Source organism: Oncorhynchus mykiss, chromosome 18, assembly GCF_057628025.1.
Source record: "Oncorhynchus mykiss isolate SJ-2025 chromosome 18, ASM5762802v1, whole genome shotgun sequence".
Classification (NCBI taxonomy): domain Eukaryota; kingdom Metazoa; phylum Chordata; class Actinopteri; order Salmoniformes; family Salmonidae; genus Oncorhynchus; species Oncorhynchus mykiss.
The window spans coordinates 21368792-21393669 of NC_143039.1; the positions used below are offsets into that span (position 1 = coordinate 21368792).

The window sequence follows — 24878 nt, forward strand, 5'->3', positions numbered from 1 at the left end:
CCTCTTAAAGAAGTTACAGGTATGTGAGAGCCAGAAATCTTGCTTGTTTGTAGGTGACCAAATACTTATTTTCCACCATCATTTGCAAATATTCATTAAAAATCCTACAATTGTGATTTTCTGGATTTTTTTTTCTAATTTTGTCTGTCATAGTTGAAATGTACCTATGATGAAAATTACAGGCCTCTCTCATCTTTTTAATTGGGAGAACTTGCACAATTGGTGGCTGACTAAATACTTTTTTGCCCCACTGTATAACACCGCAGTGTATTCTATGATATTCATTTGTTTGTAGCTATATGAGAGATGCATAACTAGTGGTCTGTCAAATATAAATAGATTCTTTATGTAAACATTCAGCAGCAAATGCATTATATTGAATTTTGTGAGTGTATGCAGTGTTGTACAGGTATTGACAAAAATGATGACGATGATCTTCTTGAAAACAGTGAGTAACCAACAATAGCATGTGTTGGACCCTCGTTACCACTGCAGTCCTTAATGCTCGAATCAGTTTTGTTTTTGAAATCCGTTTTGGAATACTGGCTGTACAAACAGCAAGTTACAAGTGACCAAATGGGATATGTGTATGTTCAGACAGCAGTCATTTGCTGACATGGCTATGGCAGTTGTCATAGTAATGACAGGTGTGTGTGCGCAGTGGTGTAGGCTGATTGGTGGTGGTGCTTGTGGTTCCTATCTCTCAAAAGTTATGTAACAGGCTAAGGTGACAACAATGCCTGCCATGGACGTTTACTAGTTGCTTTAAATGTTCAAAATCATAGTGTAAGAACTCAAAGGATAAGATGATTCAACTTTAAAAACAAGTCCTTTTTGGATAGCCATAGCAGTCAACTAGCTCGCTAGGTAGCACATTCACTAATTTGCTTGTAAACAATTAACAAGCAAGTTGGCTACCACATGTTCTTGTCAAACTGTCAGAGTGGCCAGCAAGCAGCAAGATCTGCCAAATAAGTCAGATTAGACAGTTCAGACTCAAGTCGCATGGCCAGGACTCAGATTTGTATCTGATTTCATACCACCTACGAAGATAATTTGAAATGTGGCTTGAAATATCTGATTCCATGTGCTTTTTGGCAGTTCAGATGGCAGGAAAAATAACAGATAAAAATCGGATATACAATTTTTTTTGATTTGAGTCACTTCAAAATGCCAATGTGAACACAGCTTGTGTGCAGGCCAAATGTGAACACCGCTTGTGTGCAGGCCCAATGCAACAAGTAGCAATTGAAGAAGACAACACATTGTTTTAATCACTTCATCTTTATTTAGAAAAACAATAATAGTGCCAAAAACATTATACTAAGTCCTTCATTTGGTTATATGTTTAGCACCATTGTCAGGTAACGTTTCTTTTTTCCTTCAAGGCAGTCTCAACAGGTATAAACATTTACAATTTCAGACAAAATCAGTAGTTAAACAAATAAATGACAGAGAGGAATACTGCCACATACCTTAGAGAAGTGTGGTTGACTTTTAAACTTAATGTGCATATTGGAAATGTTGACTATACACACCTTCAATCTCCCATAACTCCCATTTATTTATTAATGCACAACAGATGAAATGGGCAACTTACAACCAAATGTCTTCACTATGTTGCATATCAATTTTATTTTATTTTAGGTTCCAAACCATGAAACCATCTCATTTCCAAATATGATATCAATAAATAGAAATGGTAGACACTACTGCATAATCTGGAACAACGTGAATAAATTGATGATAAAAAAGAAATCAATCTGTCGTGGAGGAACTATGGGATCGGGAAAATCATGTTGTTAAAGGGGAACAATGTATGGTAATACATACTGTGAATGTAACAGTGTTACTTATATGCCAAAAGTATAATCTGGCATGAAATAAAGACATTAGAATGTCTTCTGAAAAGTCCACACATGGAAGAATTACCTCTGAAGAATAATTGTGTACTAACATTAGGTATGCATGACAGGTAAAGCTGATGCGTTGATGCTTGCTTATGAAAGCTGCGGTAGACGGCTAGCCCTTTAGTGGCGTCATAATGGCTGTGACTGTTGGAATGCAAAGAACGGATATACTGAGTGCACATAACATAAATCTGATATGGAAATATAAAATACAAACAAATGCTATGTATTCACATAAGGAGAAGAACATGTTGGGCAAATGTAATAATTCCATCCTGAAAATAGTTCTCTTTAATAAAAAATAACACACGGTTTCCAATGTAATATGCTGCTATCCACAGTAGCGCCATAGCATGTCAGCAACCATGTTTTCTCTATAAACACTGTCAATCACGTGAGGTGGATGACACTGCTACAACTGGGATAGTCAGTATTCTCAATCATTTGCAACATTTTTACCCCCTATTAACCAAAAGAAATTGTAATTTGCAAAATTATCTGAATATCAACATACAGACATCTCAAATAATTTATCTGAGGGTTTTGCCAAATTAATTTCTGGGGTAAATTAAATGTATTGCAGAGATTGATTTTTTATTTTTTTTCACCCATCTAATACTGCAATACAAAGGCAGAAACATACTATAGCTGTAGCACTCCTGCATACTTCTGAGCCGAGTTTTCACCGTTGTCATGTGTCACTATTGAGGTCAACATTTTAAAATGAATAAAACAGCTATGTAGTGAGTTGTGGTGTGGATGCCCTTTTTGTTGTTGTTGATCTTTACATTGGGTACAATAAATATCCGGAGAATGAAGAGTGGACATATTGACCGGCATAAAGTCCTGCTGCCTGGTCAGATGGAAGCTGTACATGCACAGTGTCTCCTTGCTGTAAGGGGAGCACAGCACTCCCTGACGCCTGGTCCAGGCTGCCCTTTTTGTACTCATCATATGTGTACATCACAGGCTCATTGTTCTTGACCAGCGCCACCCACACATTCGCTCCTTTGCAGTGGACGTGGTAAGCAAAGTAATAGATTCCCGGTATGGTACAGCTGAAGACGCCGGTTTGGGGATTGTAGTCCTGATGGCCATTGTACAGGAGCTTGTCGAAGACCACAGGGGAGCCTACGGGGGGGAAAGGATTGGTGAGCTGAGCCGTGAATGCTGGCATCTCCAGGCCGTTCCTGTCCCCTCCATTCTTTGGTTTCTTGTAACCGCCTTGTTTAAGACCGTCCAGACCAGGACCCAGCTCAGGGAGGATTTCACCAAGACCAGGTGGTTGGGTGGGGGGTCCGGGTGGGCCAGGGGGACCAGGTTGTCCTGGTTGTCCAGGCTGACCAGGGGGTCCACCGTTGCCAGGTTTCCCTTGGGGCCCTAAAGGGCCTGGAACACCAGGTTTACCTTCGCCGGGGTAGCCAGGTTTCCCTGGAGGACCAAGCTCGCCTTTTGGCCCGGGAAGACCGGGAGGACCAAGTGGCCCACCTGGACCAAAATTTCCAGGGATTCCCTTGGGTCCCTGGTGACCTTTTTCTCCGGGCATTCCACCTTCTCCCCTTGAACCGGGCATTCCAGGAGCTCCAGGGAGGCCAGGTAACCCTTTGTGGCCGTTATCCCCTTTCGGACCCAGTGGCCCTGGTATACCTCTCGGTCCTGGTTGACCACCCTCTCCAGGATACCCACCCTGTCCAGGAAGCCCTGGAGGCCCTGGCTCACCTTTAGGACCTGGCAGCCCCTTTGGCCCTCCATTGCCACCTTCTCCCTTCGGACCTGGGAAACCAAGACCCCCAGGTGGCCCAATGGTACCGGGCAGGCCCGGTGGCCCGTTGGGTCCAGGAAGGCCTTCCTGCCCTGGGAGACCTCCATGACCTTTGTCACCTTTTGGGCCTGGAGCTCCAGAAAAACCTCCATGTCCTTTGTCTCCTTTTGGTCCAGGATATCCTGGCTTTCCGTAACCAGGTAGGCCTGAGCCCCCTGGCAAACCTGGTGGTCCTGATTCCCCTTTACCGCCTGGGAACCCTGGTTGTCCTGGCAAACCATCATGCCCGGGCTTGCCAATACCTGGTAGCCCAGGTGGTCCTGGTTCTCCCCCTTCACCTGGTGGACCAGCAAGTCCTCCTTCTCCAGGTGGGCCTGGTTTTCCTGCCCCCCCGGGCAATCCTGGTAGTCCATTCAGACCTGGTTTTCCAACCCCTGGCAAACCCCCTTGACCAGGAGGCCCAGGAGGTCCACCAGGTCCTTTCAAACCTGGCAATCCTGGCAAGCCAATCCCTTTGTCTCCCTTGGGCCCAGGAAGACCAGGCAGTCCAGGTATGCCCTTGTGTCCAGGCTCCCCTCGAGGCCCAGGCTGCCCAGGCAGTCCCTGACCCCCTGGCTTCCCGATGCCTGGCAGGCCTGGTGGCCCTGGAAGACCTGGCCCCCCAGGCATCCCCATTGGTCCTACATCCCCACCAGGACCAAGGTCGCCCTTCGGACCAGGCTGGCCGCCTCCACCAGGTTTACCGGGCATTCCCGGCATTCCGGGTTTTCCTATCCCAGGATACCCTTGGGGACCAGGAGGGCCTGGTTTTCCATGGGGGCCGGGCATCCCTTGACCTAGCATCCCTGGAGGGCCCTGTGGTCCTGGAGGCCCTTGGGCTCCTGGTGGCCCCTCAGGACCAGGACCCTGTAGTCCCCTGTCATCAGCTGGTGGGCCTCCAAGGCCTTTCCCATTACTGGGATATGACTGACCTGTGGATGACATCAATTAGCATTTATCATGAATTACTGACTTGAGTTAGTGACTTGAGTATCTCATTGAGCACATAGGAACATGACCAATTAATATGTATGGACATTTGGGTAAGCCCAATGTACCTTCATCCGTAGATGATGGGCCAAATTATTATCTTTGAAAATGAATGCTAAAAGCTGACTTTAATGTCCTCCTTGGACACAGGGTGCTGATAGTGGATGTTAAAAGCATGTTACATTTCCTAGTTATCTATCAAACATACTTTCTTTCCGCCTTCTCTGATTCCTTGCTTGATTGTTGAAAATGTCAAAATACACATTTATGTGAAATGTCTAACACTCTTAGAAAAAAGGTTTCCAAAAGGGTTCTTCGGCTGTTCCCATAGGAGAACCCTTTTTTGTTCCAGGGAAAACACTTTTTGGTTCCATGTAGAACTCATTTGGGTTCCATGTAGAACCCTCTGTGGAAAAGGTCCTACATGGAACCCCAAAAGGTTCATACCTGGAACCAAAAAGGTTCTTCAAAGGGTTCTCCTATAGGGACAGCCAAAGAACCCTTTTAGGTTCTAGATCACACTTTTTTTCTCAGTGTGTACAGTATCTGCAATATGCCGTATATCAAATCAAATCAAAGTGTATTGGTCACCTACAAAGATGTGCAGGTGTTATAGCAGGTGCTGCGAAATGGTTAGGATGCTAGCTCCAACAGTGCAATAGAATGACTTGCAAATACAATACAAATAGTAAAACATCTAAACAAGAAATCAAGAAATAGCAGAATGAGTCCAATTAACAATCCAGTGGTAGATATATTAGAATGAGCATGTGTCAGAATCCAGAAAATAAATACGTGGTGTGTATAGACAGTATATCATTTGGAAGGAAAATGGTTTGTATAGTAGTAGCTATATTAGGATGAGCTATGTGGAGAACACAGTACAGACATACGCAGTGAAGAAACAACAGTGTATTTTGCCTGCTTAACATGTGATTTGTCAAGGATGCTTTTATAACCCATGAGCTGGATCTGATTTCCTGTGGATGTTAGGACAGATGAGAAGAATCTTGGAAAAGCAGTTGAGAGGTGTTTTGAATGGAACTAACATGTCAGAGACGGGGTAATGGTTTCATGTCAGCACTGCACCATGAACCTCTGGTTATACCATGTTGGCTTTCCCTTCAAACCCACATTGGTGGCCATGTCCATGATCCAATTTCAAATCTAAATATGGTTCAAATATTAGCCTACACTCTTAGAAAAAAAGGTGAAAAAAGGTGCTATCTGGAACCTAAAACAGTTCTCTAGCTGTCCCCACAGGAGAACCCTTTGAAGAATCATTTTTAGTTCCAAGTAGAACCCTTTTGGTTCCATGTAGAACCAAAAAAGGGTTCTCCTATGGGGACAACCAAATAACCATTTTTTTCTAAGCGTGTACATTTCTGTGATGTAGACAATCTATTAAAATCTCACCTTTTCCCTTGCCCTTATTGGGTGGCATCTGGGGTTGTTCGTGCATCTGTGGAAGCATCTGTGGAAGCTCTTGCCCATACTGTGGTAGCACATATGGAATCTCTTTGCCATATGGCATATGTTGTGGCATTTCCTTCCCGTACTGTTGCTTGGGCAGCCCGTCCCCATTCCCGTTCCCATTCCCGTTCCCATACCCGTTCCCTAGGGGCATGTGAGGTATCTGTTGCATGGGCTGGTGCTGCTGGGGAAGGTGCTGCTGGGGAAGGTGCTGCTGCGGCTGCTTGTGCCCATAATATGCCGCCCCGCGGACATGGTGGCGTAGTACTAGACACAGCTGGAGTGCCACCACCAATAGATGAGTAGAGGGGAGGGGCTTGGCCATGTCCTAGGAGAGAGAGAGGGCAGGTCAGCAGAATGAGATTTTCAAGACCATATAATGAGTTAAACAGAGGTATTCTGACAGATACATTAGAGAAAATGTATGGCAGTACAATAACCCCTCGCCGAAGTTTCTCGGAATCCTGAGAGCTATGATAAGTGTGCTATTTAACATTTTGTAGCAAGGACTCAGGATGCGCACTATAAACATATGACTATACACAGCGAGGGACTCCCAACATTTAAAAAGCCATCTTGTTGTGGAACAGATAATAAATAGTTCTGACAAGTTAAATCACATGGATTTGAGTTTAATACTGCCAGGGTGGACAGCCAGGCCACTCCTCAAGGGCAGACATTTTTGGCTCTGAAACCACAACACTCTTATTCAGAGGTGGGGTTTTGAGTTACTGGGCGGGTAGGAAATGAGAGCGAGCTCCTTGTTGTTGTGGATATCAGTTCCTGCTCTAATGAAGAGATGTGTTTTGCATCGTTGAGAAGCGAATGTGCAACATTTAGAACTGAAAATAATCAGACGCGTTACTTCGAAGCTTCACACAGTACAGTTGTTACTGATCCAGTGGGCCTACCCCAGTGTAACGAGGGAAGAGGTGATTCATCATACGACTCTATTTCTGTATTTTTAAAGTCATATATCTTGATGACTTGATTGTTGACACGCAAAACATTTTGAGATAATATCAACAGACTAATGAAAGAAATACCAAAAGAAGAGTTTTAACACTACAGTATGCTTGTTTGGGTTTTAAAGAGAACATTTGGTTCAAACAAGGTGTTAGAGTACATTTGGAGGGACACTGAGCTAGCTGTAAGATTACTGTTGATCAGTGGAGGCTGCTGAGGGGAGGACGACTCCTAATAATGGCTGGAACGGAGCCAATGGAACGGCATCAAACAGATGGAAACCATGTGTTTGTATTTGATACAGTACCATTCCACTGATTCGGCTCCAGGCATTACTCACGAGCCCGTTCTCCACCAACCTCCTGTGCTGTTCATACATTATGATTAGTCTTATTCCAGACACCTAGACAAACCAACTGTGAAAGGTGAGGAGTTAGATGCAACATGGCAGAGTTTAAACATGAGTCCTCACAGCGCATCTATTCCCACTGGGCAAAAACTGGTTGAATCAACGCTGTTTCACATAATTTCAACAAAATAAATCCTGTGACGTTGAAGCAACGTGGAAAAATGATTGGATTTGCTCATCAGTGTAAGGGAATTACATTTTTTCACCCAAATTTGTACCTAAATCCAATGGCATGGTGACATTGTTTGTGGATTTCACTTTGAATTCACGTTAATTGACAACTCAACCAAATGGAAATCAAAACTAGACTTTTGAACAGACGTCTGTGCACAGTGGGTTGTCAGTATATGCTAAGTACATGCAGTACAACACTGAAATGGCATTTAAGTGACCTCCTCAGACCAAAGGAAAAGCAATGACTAAATGGACAATTGGCATGTGTGGTTCTTGTAGACATCAGCATGGACCACAGACTACCATACCACCTAAATCAAGTCATTTATGGTTTGACTTGGCAAAAACATCTCTGCTTTCACTAACCATTTAATGCACAGTTTGTCTACGCAGTAACCATTTGTACGTGCTCAACACTGGATAAAATGACCTCACTCTGTCCAAGTCAAGGTTGTGATTCTCCATGCTTTCATAAGAATCAGTCTGGCCAGGCTGTGAACAGGAGAGAACAGCAGTGAATCAATTTATATCCCACATGCCAGATGTATTATGTCTCAGAAAACAAGCAGGAAGCAAGGGAACAGGATAACATTTGGTTTAATGCTCAGCCAAAGTGAATTGCCCTAAAAAAGCTTCAATGCTGACTTTATCAAGTCTTGGTTGTGACAGACTGCTTAGAAACAGGAGGTCGGCACATTGGACCTAGTCAAAGCTACGGAACACTTTGACTTTCAGGGTTTTCCAAATTTCACTAATGTCATCGGTCCTGTTGATCAAACATCTTTAAAATGTTTACTGGTAGAATTAAGCATCATTTCTCATTCACAACCACTGTAGGAGCATACCAGGAACAACTTGTTGATGGAATTGATGTATCCCAAGAACCAGTGCGAAATAAGAAAAACACATAAACACCAAATCACTCCACACTGTTCCTTAACACTGCCAACTACCAAGCTATGAAAGCACCATAATATACATCCAGACCTTCGCGTTTTTACCATGATGTCTTGGAAATGAGCACATTACCATGTCATTAGACTGAAGGGCGCTACCCACATAAAAAATACTACAGTTTACTATAGAATACTACACTACTTATTATAGAATTCTGTATAAAACTGTAGTATGCTATAGAGTACTAAACTACACAGTGTAGTATTCTTTGATCATGTGTAGTACTTAGTATAGAATTTTGTAGTATACTATAGTAAATAATAGTGTTATCCGCAAATAAATACTATAGTAAATAGTATATAAATGTCAGCAAAAACACTAATTTGCATATACCCTGCCCATTCCCCATATCCCAATTTGTGCCAGCCATAAGTAAGAAACCTACATGCCAAGTATAGACCATAATTATATTGTGTTCCGTATGGCGATTGAAAAGAGCAGAAGCTCTGAACTACCTGTTCAGACCCCAGTCCAACCTTTCTACCTACATGTTATGGAAAATGTGCTATTTTAGTATTTCTCCAGTTGGTTTCCTCAAAGCGAAAACCCCCACTTCTATGTCAAAGATAATGCAACTTAAACACTATAGTAAATACTGCAGTATACTTCAGTCCACAGAAACACTACAGTGAATACAACAGTATTCCTACCATGGTATACACTAGAGTGGTTTGTCATGTGGGTAGGCTGTTGGAGCCACACAAATTAGAGGGCTGCCGACAGTGTTACACAGTCCACCCGCTCACTGTTAATGCAATGTCAGTGTTGTGTCAGCTAACATTGGCTCAGCCAGCAGACATTCCAATTTCAGCTACAAATTCTTTGTGTATAGTGTAAGTAGTGGATCTGTAGACATGAATATGGTTGATGTTTTCACTCTATACACTGCGAAGACTGCCAGACTGTATTCATGGATAACATTTGTAGGCCTATAGTGTACAGTAACTCACCACATCATAACCTGTTGCATTGTGGGGGGACGTGTGCTGTAGGCCGGTGACTATTTATTCAATTATTCTATTTCCCTCTGCTTATTTTGCTTTAGTGTTTTAATAGCAACATCAGCCATTTTGTTAGAGTTTGGAATTGGTTTTGGAAAGCAGCGCTGGATGGATTCTCCTCGCCAGAATAGCAGTCATTACGTTGATGAATAACACACGAGAAGTCATGGGAATAATGCCTCTATTATTCCAACCACCAATATTAAAATAATACAATTACAATAAGTCCATGGAGGAAGCATCAAGAGGCTGTGCCACATGTCAGTGTAGAGCAGACCAGAGAGGAAGAATGGCCTGTAATATTCACTCTGTTCATTCTCAGAGCAACAACATGAGTGGAGCTACGCCCATTCCCTTCATTCCATGAACGACCTCCTATCCCCTGTAATTACACTGTGCTGTGTAAAGAGAAACATTGATCTGCACAGCAAAAATACAAAACGGTGTGGATTACCCTCACAGAAAAAAAACAGGATTTCACATCAAATTCAACAACGTGATCACATGACAAGGTGTGTTTTTGTGATCATGTGAGATTCAGGGTCCCGTTAGGTGTTGTATATGTAACCTCTGTGGTCACTCACCTGCACACCTCTTAACTTGTTTTGATCTGCACTGTGTCTTTCATTTGTCTTTTCTGTCAGAATAACCTAAACTAAAACACTCTGGTTCTGGGTTGCAGCACGATCTCATAAACACAAGTTGTCTGACATGTCTTTCTCTCTCTTTCTGCTCTTTCTACAAAATGATGATGGAAAGTTCAACTGTGTGTTTGTCTAATATTTTTGGTTGTGTGTATTTATTCCTTGTGTCACTATTTCAATGTTTTATTGAAATTGTTGTCTTTATCTTTAACTCTGCATTGTTTTAAAAGGACCCGTAAGTAAGCATTTCACTGCTTGTGTGCACCTGTTGTTTACGATGAATGTGACAAATCAAATTGGATTTGATGTAATCTCTTTGACCACAAGAGGGCGCGAAGCCCAATCGTTTCACTCTCCACACATCTACAGTAGCGGAGAAGATACCCCTGATACCTATACCTCACCCTTTAACTAACATCCTACTTTCACCACTAGGGGGCAGAAATCAGTACAACACTTGACAGACGCAGTGAAGACATCATGAGAAAATAGCATTTGTACCTTGTGTTATGGCAAGTTGTGATTCTGGACGATTGAGAATTTGTTTTAAAAACAATTTGCGGCCAATTAGCTCACACACACACACACACACGCTTCCATAGAAGGCCAAACCCAAACGCCCTCCACACCCTGGATGTGTGTACATTCCTCTTTTCCTTTATTTTCCTTTCCCATCCTTCCCTCCTTCCCTCAATCCCCTCCTTTCCTCCTTCCTCTCTCCGCCAGCCCGTCGCTGAGTAAGGAAGAGAGAGAGTCACGTTTCCCCTCAGAGTGAGTTGTTCCACACAGACAGCACATACTGCTAAATGGGAGATGATTAGAGACAGGAACCTAGGACGTGACTGTATGTGTGTGTGTGTGTATGTGTGTGTTTCTGCGTGTGTGTGGACACAACACCGCACTCCGCTGGGCCGCACTACTCCTTGAAACATGGACCAGGTCTCAGGAGATTTGTACAACGCTGCCAAGTGATCGGTGCAATAATAAACATAAGGTGTGAATGTATGTAAGCTTCCTTCACGGTCATCTTTACTGTTCTCTCAGCCGCGCTGAGCGCTGAGATCAAAGCATTGACTTATGGAGAGAAGATGTTTATTCTGCCTGCTGAAATAACCTCCCAAGTTGTTCTATTGTGGAAAGATTAGTTACACTTGTGTAAGCGGTGTGAAATGACTGGCTAGTTAGCCGGGCGCGCTGTGGGGCATTTCAATCAGTGATGTCACTCACTCTGAGACCTTGAAGTAGTTGTTCCCCTTGCTCTGCAAGGACTGCAGCTTTTGTGGAGCGATGGGTAACGATGCCTCGAGGGTGATTGTTGTTGATGTGTGCAGAGGGTCCATTCAAGCCCAGGTTGGGGGAAGGAGAGGGACGGAAGCAAAACTGTGACACTTCATGCTACAGGTGTGAGGAGAAAAGGCACTAGTACAGAGATCAATCTGTACTCTACATAACACCCTTCAGACATCGAATATGTCTGTCTGACTGTCTGTCTGACTGTGTCACGCCCTGACCTTAGTATTTTTTGTTTTCTTTATTGTTTTGGTTAGGTCAGGGTGTGACATGGGTGATGTATGTGTTTTTGTACTGTCTATGGGTTTTGTAGGTGTCCCCAGTACGTGTGCTTAGCCCGTTGCGCTACATCCCAGCTCCCTGCATCTGCCGGGCTAGGGTGAGGATCCAGCCAGGACAAATGGTGCCAGCCCTGCTCTCCAAACAGCCAGTGTGTCTCCTCGTGCCAGGGTATCCTGCGCCGGCGTTGTGCACTGTGTCTCCCGTATGTCTGCACAGCCCAGTGCGTCCTGTGCCTGCGCCCCTCACGTGTCCTGGGCTAGAGTCACCATCCAGCCAGGACGGGTTGTGCAGGCCATTAGCTCGAGACCTCCAGTGCGTCTTCACGGTCCGGTCTATCCAGTACCACCAGTGCCAACACCACGCACCAGACCTCCAGTACGCCTCCACAGCCCAGTACATCCTGTTCCTCCTCCCCGCACTCGCCCTGAGGTGCGTGTCTCCAGCCCGGTACCATCAGTGCCGGCACCACACACCAGGCCACCAGTGCGCCTCTAGGGTCCAGTACTCCCTGTTCCTGCTCCTCGCACTCGCCTTGAGGTGCGTGTCCCCAGCCCGGTACCACCAGTGCCGGCACCAGGCCTATAGTGCGCCTCGGCAGTCCAGTACGTCCTGTTCCTCCTCCCCGCACTCGCCCTGGGGTGCGTGTCCTCGGCCCAGTACCACCAGTGCCGGCACCACGCACCAGGCCACCAGTGCGCCTCCAGGGTCCAGTACTCCCTGTTCCTGCTCCTCGCACTCGCCCTGAGGTGCATGTCCCCAGCCCGGTACCACCAGTGCCGGCACCACGCACCAGGCCTATAGTGTGCCTCGGCAGTCCAGTACGCCCTGTTTCTCCTCCCCGCATTCGCCCTGAGGTGCTGTGTTCTCGGCCCAGTACCACCAGTGCCGGCACCACGCACCAGGCCTCGCCAGTCCAGAGCGTCCGGCAACAGTACCCAGTCCAGAGCGTCCGGCGACAGTACCCAGTCCAGAGCGTCCGGCAACAGTACCCAGTCCAGAGCGTCCGGCAACAGTACCCAGTCCAGAGCGTCCGGCAACAGTACCCAGTCCAGAGCGTCCGGCAACAGTACCCAGTCCAGAGCGTCTGGCGACAGTATCCAGTCCAGAGCGTCTGGCAACAGTACCCAGTCCAGAGCGTCCGGCGACAGAACCCAGTCCAGAGCGTCCGGCTACAGTACCCAGTCCAGAGCGTCCGGCAACAGTACCCAGTCCAGAGCGTCCGGCAACAGTACCCAGTCCAGAGTGTCCGGCAACAGTACCCAGTCCAGAGCATCTGGCGACAGTACCCAGTCCAGAGCGTCCGGCGACAGTACCCAGTACAGAGCGTCCGGCGACAGTACCCAGTCCAGAGCGTCCTGCAACAGTACCCAGTCCAGAGCATCCGGCAACAGTCTACAGACCGGAACCTCCTACGACAGGCCGCAGACCGGAACCTCCTACGACGGGCCGCAGTCCGGAACCTACCACGACGGGCGGCAGTCCGGAACCTACCACGACGGGTCGCAGTCTGGAACCTACCACGACGGGTTTCAGTCTGGAACCTACCACGACAGGTCGCAGTCTGGAAACTACCACGACGGGTCGCAGTCTGGAACCTACCACGACGGGTCGCAGTCTGGAACCTACCACGACGGGTCGCAGATCGGAACCTCCTACGACGGGTCACAGTCCGGAACCTACCACGACGGGTCGCAGACCGGAACCTACCACGACGAGTCGCAGACCGGAACCTACCACGACGGGTCGCAGTCTGGAACCTACCACGACGGGTCGCAGTCTGGAACCTACCACGACGGGTCGCAGTCTGGAACCTACCACGACGGGTCGCAGTCTGGAACCTACCACGACGGGTCGCAGACCGGAACCTACCACGACGGGTCGCAGACCGGAACCTCCTACGACGGGTCGCAGACCGGAACCTCCCACGACGGGTCGCAGTCCGGAACCTCCTACGACGGGTCGCAGACCGGAACCTCCCACGACGGGTCGCAGTCCGGAACCTACCACGACGGGTCCCAGTCCGGAACCTACCACGACGGGTCCCAGTCCGGAACCTCCCACGACGGGTCGCAGTCCGGAACCTACCAGTCCGAATCCGCCAGAGTCTCCCTCCAGTCCGGATGCGCCAGAGTCTCCCTCCAGTCCGGATCCGCCATAGTCTCCCTCCAGTCCGGATCCGCCACTCACTCCAGACTCGACCATCAGTCCAGTGGCGTCCTCTAGTCCGTGGTCGGCGGTGAGGGTTCCCGCTCCAGAGACATTAAGTAAGGGTGAAGTGGAGCGGGGTCCACGTCCTGAGCCAGAACCGCCACCTCGGAGTCATTTTTTTTTTTTATTTTTTTATTTCACCTTTATTTAACCAGGTAGGCTAGTTGAGAACAAGTTCTCATTTGCAACTGCGACCTGGCCAAGATAAGGCATAGCAGTGTGAACAGACAACACAGAGTTACACATGGAGTAAACAATTAACAAGTCAATAACACAGTAGAAAAAAAGGGGAGTCTATATATACATTGTGTGCAAAAGGCATGAGGTAGGCAAATAATTACAATTATGCAGATTAACACTGGAGTGATAAATGATCAGATGGTTATGTACAGGTAGAGATATTGGTGTGCAAAAGAGCAGAAAAATAAAAATAAATAAATAAAAACAGTATGGGGATGAGGTAGGTGAAAATGGGTGGGCTATTTACCAATAGACTATGTACAGCTGCAGCGATCGGTTAGCTGCTCAGATAGCAGATGTTTGAAGTTGGTGAGGGAGATAAAAGTCTCCAACTTCAGCGATTTTTGCAATTCGTTCCAGTCACAGGCAGCAGAGAACTGGAACGAAAGGCGGCCAAATGAGGTGTTGGCTTTAGGGATGATCAGTGAGATACACCTGCTGGAGCGCGTGCTACGGATGGGTGTTGCCATCGTAACCAGTGAACTGAGATAAGGCGGAGCTTTACCTAGCATGGACTTGTAGATGACCTGGAGCCAGTGGGTCTGGCGACGAATATGTAGCGAGGGCCAGCCGACTAGAGCATACAAGTCGCAGTGGTGGGTGGTATAAGGTGCTTTAGTGACAAAACGGATGGCACTGTGATAAACTGCATCCAGTTTGCTGAGTAGAGTGTTGGAAGCAATTTTGTAGATGACGTCGCCGAAGTCGAGGATCGGTAGGATAGTCAGTTTTACTAGGGTAAGTTTGGCGGCGTGAGTGAAGGAGGCTTTGTTGCGGAATAGAAAGCCGACTCTTGATTTGATTTTCGATTGGAGATGTTTGATATGGGTCTGGAAGGAGAGTTTAGAGTCTAGCCAGACACCTAGGTACTTATAGATGTCCACATATTCAAGGTCGGAACCATCCAGGGTGGTGATGCTGGTCAGGCGTGCAGGTGCAGGCAGCGAACGGTTGAAAAGCATGCATTTGGTTTTACTAGCGTTTAAGAGCAGTTGGAGGCCACGGAAGGAGTGCTGTATGGCATTGAAGCTCGTTTGGAGGTTAGATAGCACAGTGTCCAAGGACGGGCTGGAAGTATATAGAATGGTGTCGTCTGCGTAGAGGTGGATCAGGGAATCGCCCGCAGCATGAGAAACATCATTGATATATACAGAGAAAAGAGTCGGCCCGAGAATTGAACCCTGTGGCACCCCCATAGAGACTGCCAGAGGACCGGACAGCATGCCCTCCGATTTGACACACTGAACTCTGTCTGCAAAGTAATTGGTGAACCAGGCAAGGCAGTCATCCGAAAAACCGTCATGCCCACCCACACCCTCCCATATAGGTTTAGGTGTGCGGCCGGGAGTCCACATCTTTGGGACGGGGGGGGGGGGGGGGGGGGTACTGTCACACCCTGACCTTAGTATTTTTTGTTTTCTTTATTGTTTTGGTTAGGTCAGGGTGTGACATGGGTGATGTATGTGTTTTGTACTGTCTAGGGGTTTTGTAGGTTTATGGGGTCGTTTACTATCTTGGTGTTTATATATGTCTATGGTTGCCTAGATTGGTTCTCAATTAGAGGCAGCTGTTTATCATTGTCTCTAATTGGGAACCATATTTAGGCAGCCATCTTCTTTGGGTATTTCGTGGGTTATTTTCTATGTCTAGTTGCCTGTGTCTGCACTAGTATTATTATAGCTTCACATTCGTTTTTTTTTATAGTTTGTTAAGTGTTTTTCGTCTTTATTAAAAGTATGTATTCATCTTGGTCTCCTCCATACGACGAATGTGACAGACTGTCTGTCTCTGTCTCTGACTGTCAGTCTCTTTTTTTTATTGAACAATTACGCACGTCCATTTCCTTCCTCCATGACCTGCTAACCTCTTGACCTGACAAACAGAAAAATCCTGCTCCTCTTACCCTTAGTGTCTCCTCTCCTCAAACCCAAGGGCCTGTCGCAATGACGACCTAACCTCTCGCTCTGTCCTTTGGCCCACAGGTCTCTGTACTTTCCCTCTGTTTTTGGTGGTGTTGGAGTTGGGCTTCCCGAGGCATGAGACTGCTTGTGACTCTGGCCGCAGGTCTCTGTACTTTCCCTCTGTTTTTGGTGTTGGAGTTGGGGGCTTCCCGAGGCATGAGACTGCTTGTGACTCTGGCCACAGGTCTCTGTACTTTCCCTCTGTTTTTGGTGTTGGAGTTGGGGGCTTCCCAAGGCATGAGACTGCTTGTGACTCTGGCCCGCAGGTCTCTGTACTTTCCCTGTTTTTGGTGGTGTTGGAATTGGGGGCTTCCCGAGGCATGAGACTGCTTGTGACTCTGGCCACAGATCCGATACGTTGCGGTGCAGTGCAGTCTAGGGCCCTGCAACAGAACGATGATGAATGAGATATCCTGGAGCACCATGACTTTTCTCAGACAGCTGCGGTTTTAACACTGAGCTGCCATCTCCATCTCACTGCCCTGCCCAACTTGGCCGTCATACAGCACTGGACAGTAGTAGAGGTGTTATCACTATGAACAGTAGTGGAGGTGTTATCAATATGAACAGTAGTAGAGGTGTTATCACTTTGAACAGTAGTAGAGGTGTTATCACTATGAACAGTAGTAGAGGTGTTATCACTTTGGACAGTAGTAGAGGTGTTATCACTCTGGACAGTAGTAGAGGTGTAATCACTCTGGACAGTAGTAGAGGTGTTATCACTCTGGACAGTAGTAGAGGTGTAATCACTCTGGACAGTAGTAGAGGTGTTATCACTCTGGACAGTAGTAGAGGTGTTATCACTCTGGACAGTAGTAGTGTTATCACTCTGGACAGTAGTTGAGGTGTTATCACTATGAACAGTAGTAGGGGTGTTATCACTATGAACAGTAGAAGAGGTGTTATCACTATGAACAGTAGTAGAGGTGTTATCACCATGTACAGTAGTAGAGGTGTTATCACTCTGGACAGTAGTAGAGGTGTTATCACTTTGGACAGTAGTAGAGGTGTTATCACTCTGGACAGTAGTAGAGGTGTTATCACTATGAACAGTAGTAGAGGTGTTATCACTCTGGACAGTAGTAGAGGTGTTATCACTTTGGACAGTAGTAGAGGTGTTATCACTATGAACAGTAGTAGAGGTGTTATCACTTTGGACAGTAGTAGAGGTGTTTTCACTCTGGACAGTAGTAGAGGTGTTATCACTCTGGACAGTAGTAGAGGTGTTATCACTATGAACAGTAGTAGAGGTGTTATCACTATGGACAGTAGTAGAGGTGTTATCACTATGGACAGTAGTAGAGGTGTTATCACTATGGACAGTAGTAGAGGTGTTATCACTATGGACAGTAGTAGAGGTGTTATCACTCTGGACAGTAGTAGAGGTGTTATCACTATGGACAGTAGTAGAGGTGTTATCACTATGGACAGTAGTAGAGGTGTTATCACTATGGACAGTAGTAGAGGTGTTTTCACTCTGGACAGTAGTAGAGGTGTTATCACTCTGGACAGTAGTAGAGGTGTTATCACTATGTACAGTAGTAGAGGTGTTATCACTATGGACAGGAGTAGAGGTGTTATCACTCTGGACAGTAGTAGTGTTATCACTCTGGACAGTAGTTGAGGTGTTATCACTATGAACAGTAGTAGGGGTGTTATCACTATGGACAGTAGTAGAGGTGTTATCACTATGGACAGTAGTAGGGGTGTTATCACTATGGACAGTAGTAGAGGTGTTATCACTATGGACAGTAGTAGAGGTGTTATCACTATGAACAGTAGTAGAGGTGTTATCACTCTGGACAGTAGTAGAGGTGTTATCACTCTGGACAGTAGTAGAGGTGTTATAACTATGGACAGTAGTAGAGGTGTTATCACTCTGGACAGTAGTAGAGGTGTTATCACTCTGGACAGTAGTAGGGGTGTTATCACTATGGACAGTAGTAGAGGTGTTATCACTATGAACAGTAGTAGAGGTGTTATCACTATGGACAGTAGTAGAGGTGTTATCACTATGAACAGTAGTAGAGGTGTTATCACTATGGACAGTAGTAGAGGTGTTATCACTATGGACAGTAGTAGAGGTGTTATCACTATGGACAGTAGTAGAGGTGTTATCACTATGAACAGTAGTAGAGGTGTTATCACTATGGACAGTAGTAGAGGTGTTATCACTTTGGACAGTAGTAGAGGTGTTTTCACTCTGGACAGTAGTAGAGGTGTTATCACTCTGGACAGTAGTAGAGGTGTTATCACTATGTACAGTAGTAGAGGTGTTATCACTCTGGACAGTGGTAGTGTTATCACTCTGGACAGTAGTTGAGGTGTTATCACTATGAACAGTAGTAGGGGTGTTATCACTATGGACAGTAGTAGAGGTGTTATCACTATGGACAGTAGTAGAGGTGTTATCACCATGTACAGTAGTAGAGGTGTTATCACTCTGGACAGTAGTAGAGGTGTTATCACTATGAACAGTAGTTGAGGTGTTATCACTATGAACAGTAGTAGGGGTGTTATCACTCTGGACAGTAGTAGAGGTGTTATCACTCTGGACAGTAGTAGAGGTGTTATCACTATGAACAGTAGTAGAGGTGTTATCACTCTGGACAGTAGTAGGGGTGTTATCACTATGGACAGTAGTAGAGGTGTTATCACTATGGACAGGAGTAGAGGTGTTATCACTATGGACAGTAGTAGAGGTGTTATCACTATGGACAGTAGTAGAGGTGTTATCACTATGGACAGTAGTAGAGGTGTTATCACTATGGACAGGAGTAGAGGTGTTATCACTATGGACAGTAGTAGAGGTGTTATCACTATGGACAGTAGTAGAGGTGTTATCACTCTGGACAGTAGTAGAGGTGTTATCACTCTGGACAGTAGTAGAGGTGTTATCACTCTGGACAGTAGTAGAGGTGTTATCACTCTGGACAGTAGTAGAGGTGTTATCACTCTGGACAGTAGTAGAGGTGTTATCACTATGGACAGTAGTAGAGGTGTTATCACTATGGACAGGAGTAGAGGTGTTATCACTATGGACAGTAGTAGAGGTGTTATCACTCTGGACAGTAGTAGAAGTGTTATCACTATGAACAGTAGTTGAGGTGTTATCACTATGAACAGTAGTAGGGGTGTTATCACTCTGGACAGTAGTAGAGGTGTTATCACTCTGGACAGTAGTAGAGGTGTTATCACTATGAACAGTAGTAGAGGTGTTATCACTCTGGACAGTAGTAGGGGTGTTATCACTATGGACAGTAGTAGAGGTGTTATCACTATGGACAGGAGTAGAGGTGTTATCACTATGGACAGTAGTAGAGGTGTTATCACTATGGACAGTAGTAGAGGTGTTATCACTATGGACAGTAGTAGAGGTGTTATCACTATGGACAGGAGTAGAGGTGTTATCACTATGGACAGTAGTAGAGGTGTTATCACTATGGACAGTAGTAGAGGTGTTATCACTCTGGACAGTAGTAGAGGTGTTATCACTCTGGACAGTAGTAGAGGTGTTATCACTCTGGACAGTAGTAGAGGTGTTATCACTCTGGACAGTAGTAGAGGTGTTATCACTATGGACAGTAGTAGAGGTGTTATCACTCTGGACAGTAGTAGAGGTGTTATCACTATGGACAGTAGTAGAGGTGTTATCACTATGGACAGGAGTAGAGGTGTTATCACTATGGACAGTAGTAGAGGTGTTATCACTCTGGACAGTAGTAGAAGTGTTATCACTCTGGACAGTAGTAGAGGTGTTATCACTCTGGACAGTAGTAGAGGTGTTATCACTCTGGACAGTAGTAGAGGTGTTATCACTATTTACGGTATTAGAGTATACAAAATGCTTCAGTCTGGTTTTAGACCCCATCATAGCACTGAGACTGCACTTGTGAAGGTGGTAAATGACCTTTTAATGGCATCAGACCGAGGCTCTGCATCTGTCCTCGTGCTCCTAGACCTTAGTGCTGCTTTTGATACCATTGATCACCACATTCTTTTGGAGAGATTGGAAACCCAAATTGGTCTACACGGACAAGTTCTGGCCTGGTTTAGATCTTATCTGTCGGAAAGATATCAGTTTGTCTCTGTGAATGGTTTGTCCTCTGACAAATCAACTGTAAATTTCGGTGTTCCTCAAGGTTCTGTTATAGGACCACTATTGTTTTCACTATATATTTTACCTCTTGGGGATGTCATTCGAAAACATAATGTTAACTTTCACTGCTATGCGGATGACACACAGCTGAACATTTCAATGAAACACAGTGAAGCCCCAAAATTGCCCTCGCTAGAAGCCTGCGTTTCAGACATAAGGAAGTGGATGGCTGCAAACTTTCTACCTTTAAACTTGGACAAAACAGAGATGCTTGTTCTAGGTCCCAAGAAACAAAGAGTTCTTCTGTTGAATCTGACAATTAATCTTGATGGTTGTACAGTCGTCTCATATAAAACTGTGAAGGACCTCTGCGTTACTCTGGACCCTGATGTAAAGCTCCGGGTGTCGTGGGTGTGGAGTCAAATGCAGGAGACAGAGAGTTCAATGCTGTGCGTCTTTTAATAGCACCAACGCGCCACAGGGTGCTCACAAAAGTTACGTTCCCAAACACAGGGAATCAAAATGTACAATGGAAAAAATCACGACCAGGCACTAACACGTGCCTCTTACAACAGAGCCGACCGAAGGTTACATTGAAATAATCCCGCACAACAACCAGGCGGGCCGGCTGTCTAATAAAGACAAACTAATTAAACATAAACAGGTGATACCACTAAACATACAAGGAGGGGGAGGAAAGACAATCAGTGGCAGCTAATAGGCCGGTGACGACGACCGCCGAGCGCCACCCGCCCGGGAAGGGGGAACACCCTCGGTCGGACTCGTGACACCTGATCTCTCTTTTTACGAACATATCAAGGACAGCTTTTTTCCATCTACGTAACATTGCAAAAATCTGAAACTTTCTGTCCAAAGATTATGCAGAAAAATTATTCCATGGTTTTGTTACCTCTAGGTTAGACTGTACCTTTAAAAAAGCTGGACTATGAGGACACACACACACACACACATTGTTTTTTAGTTGTGGTGTTGGTAAATTGTTGTGTTTTAAAAGTTGTGACTGTCCTTGTCTTTCAGTGTTCTGTTGCTTGCCATGTTTTGTGACTGTCTTTGTCTTTCAGTCTTCTGTTACTTGTCATGTTTTGTGACTGTCCTTGTCTTTCAGTGTTCTGTTACTTGTCATGTTTTGTGACTGTCCTTGTCTTTCAGTGTTCTGTTACTTGTCATGTTTTGTAGACCCCATGAAGAGTAGCTGATGCTTCTGCAAAAACTAAGAGGGAACCAAATAATCAAATGAACCCAATATTTTATATACAGCAGGTTTTTAAAGAGTATGATCTGTTTCGTGTTTTCATTTTTGCAAAAGAAAAAATACTGGTATCGTCTCGGCCCTAATATATAGTATAATTTATATCTGTGTCCATATTGTCTACAAGTTTCTAGTATATAGACTTTGTGGTTCAAGAGAAAATCAACAAAATAATGAAAAAAGCATGAAAAAAGCTAATCAACATTATTTTCAGCTAACTCTGCAACTCTCCAACTTTTGTATTATTTCATAACTGCCACCAGTCTGGCACCAACACATTTACAACAACGACAAATTGACTTAGAAAACTAAATACAAGTGTGTAAAAAAATACAGATAAATGATATTTCATGCTGAAACCCTCATATTAAACACCAATGGAATTCACTGAGCGGATGGTTTGTATTTAGAATAATGTTTTACAGCTTTGTCATTCTATTTTTTTAATAGTCAAAGTGTAGACACACCTAATCATTCCAGGGTTTTTCTTTATTTGGACTATTTTCAACATTGTAGAATAATAGTGAAGACATCAAAACTATAAAATAACACATATGGAATCATGTAGTAACCAAAAAAGTGCTAAACAAATCAAAATATATTGTATATTTGAGATTCTTCAAAGTAGCCACGCTTTGCCTTGATGACAGCTTTGCACACTCTTGGCATCCAACAGTGATCAGCGAGACAATTATTCCCAGACTCAGAAGACATCCCTTAGGCTTCATGTCGGAAATGACTCTGAGACCTCGGATTAAGAATGATTTACAGCTTTGATTAAAATAATACACAAACATGAAAGAGCTGAGAGGGGATACCAAGGCACCAGCATTTACTTTAAACCAAGAGGTATATTTCTGATCCGATAAGATTTTCAGGAAGAAAAAAATAGAACTATTGTGTTTGCAATGTATGTATCCAGCACCATGGACAGAGGACTGAGTGCTGCCAAACACGAATGGATAAACACCGGACTGCACTGCAATAGAAATGTTTTAATTTACTCGCTTTGCAATGAGTAAACAATAATAATAAAAAGTATATGACCCGGAAATAAGGGGTTACTGACAACAACAATGACAACAACAACAGCAGTGAAAACAGAGAAGAGCAATAGGCTCTTTAAAACAGATGCATCATGGCACGTCTCCAAGGACGTGTCAATCTGCCTCCCTGCTGAGAGCAAGCAGACCAAAACACATCCTATTCAATTACCAACACCTGTCCTACCAACACCCCTAGTTCATTTAACAATACTGTGCTTTAACTACTCCCCCTGTGGACAGTGAGGGCCAGACACCCAGAGTTAAAGAGAGCCGGGGTACAAGGGTTCACAGCTGCTGTTTTCCAGTCTCCACGCAGCCCACTCACACATCAACCAATCGGGTGACAGTCTTGGATATTCCAAGGGATTCTAGACGGACCAATTGCAAGAGGCCTGTGGGAGCCATCTTCTTTGGCTCCTCAATTTGGCCGAGGAGCTAGGGAGACGGAGTCCGGCACACAGCAGAGTCAACTGAGCCGGGTCCAAGCTCTCAGCTGCAAAAGCAACCTGTTTCCTCCCCACTCCCTGCCTTATTTACTTATCAGATTCACATGACTGCAATAAAATTCTCACGTTGTTCTCTGGGGCTTGCTGTTGGAACAACAAAAGTCAGTCAAACGTCTAAATATTCCTTCAACGGGCTGCCAAAATGTATTTCTCCGAACCCTCTGTCAATACTTAGACCAGGACTCTCAAACCCTGTTCCTGGTGAGCAACCCCCTGCAGGTTTTCTACCTATAGGACGGTAGCTTTCCAGGAACGGGGTTGGAGAGCCCTGACCTAGACACTAACCTGGGATTTTTAGTGTGGTGCAAAACAATAATGATAATGCAACAAAGTGGCTCCCGAGTGGTGCAGTGGTCTAAGGCACTGTCCTCAGTGCCAGAGGTGTCACTGGTTCAAATCCAGGCTGTATCACATCTGGATGTGATTGGGAGTCCCATAGGGCGGCGCACAATTGGCCCAGCGTTGTCCGGGTTTGGCCGGGGTAGGCCGTCATTGTAAATAAGAATTTGTTCTAAACTGACTCAAATCAATAAAAATAAAAAAGCTATTGCCATTCTATCACAGGATGTCTGTTTCCTACCACCTTTGCCACCACTTCCAACCACAGCAGTGTCTGCTTGGTCCCGCGCCACAACTCTTTTATCGCCCCCCAACTCGGGGGTTTGAAAATAATCCCATTTCCATTTCACCACTGTATTTCCCTGACTGCTTCCAGATGGTAACTTTAATTCTCAATAATCAAAAGGGGATCATGAGGAAAAGCATGTTGAATACCAACCATGCTGTTGAGATATGTGCTTCTTTAGTAGTCTGTAGTCAGGTCTGGCATCGCTATTTCAACGGCACCCCTTGGCCTGATACCCCTTCACTATGTAAACATGCAGTGAACAAGGAAAGTTGACAAGTGAACTTATACGTGAACATTACTGGCCCAGTCGTCGTCTATCCAAATCGAACACGGCTTGTTTCTGATTCTGATCAAACTGCAACCTCACTTCAAACACGGACACAGCAAGCAAATAAATAAGGGATAATATCATATTTTCCACTGATCTGAACTCTGGACTGTTGAGGTGGTAAAATCAGACTCTCTGTTGCGACGCTCAGTAAGACAATATGCAGCTCAGAGGACCAGTTCTCTCTCTACCCAGAATACCATCAGATGTATTTCTAATGTTTCTAATGGTCACAAAAACTGAAAACCGTTTTTTTATGCTGCCATTTTGTACTTTTAGTGTATTTCTTTAATCCTATTTTCTATTGTTCTCTATAGTATTATCATTATCACTGCATTGTTGGGAAAGAGCTCTCAAGGAAGAATTTCACAGTACTGTTTTACATCGGTTGTATCCTGTGCACGTGGCGAATAAACGTTGAAACCTGAAACATATTCAACACGCAGTATATGACGCATATCACTCGAAGACTGGCAATGGAGACAAGCTAAGCTGGAACAGACTCACAGTCAAAAGGCTAGTGGGTTAAACATATTCTATGGAACAGAGATGGAGTGAGGGAAAAGGAGGGAACAAAAGGAAGGATTTTCATTTTTACCACGTTGGGCTTTGCTTGATGCCGTTTTGCTTGCGTCGGTTCCAGAAATCAAGCCTGAACAGTTTAAGTTGAATGTGGATCATGTCCTCTGAACACA

At 45.1% G+C, this 24878-nt stretch overlaps 1 protein-coding gene across 1 annotated transcript in view; it reads right to left on the minus strand.

The window, feature by feature from the left end:
- Positions 1-1268: 1268 nt before the first annotated feature.
- Positions 1269-24878, minus strand: part of LOC110495489 (uncharacterized) — a 32878-nt gene continuing 9268 nt past the window's right edge. Inside the window, exons 2-3 of the mRNA XM_021570765.3 lie at positions 6118-6502; positions 1269-4643 (exon numbers count right to left, since the gene is read on the minus strand). Of these exons, the coding sequence (XP_021426440.3) occupies positions 2695-4643; positions 6118-6499 (2331 nt within the window). The 5' untranslated portion in view covers positions 6500-6502 and the 3' untranslated portion in view covers positions 1269-2694. The remainder of the gene's footprint in view (positions 4644-6117; positions 6503-24878) is intronic.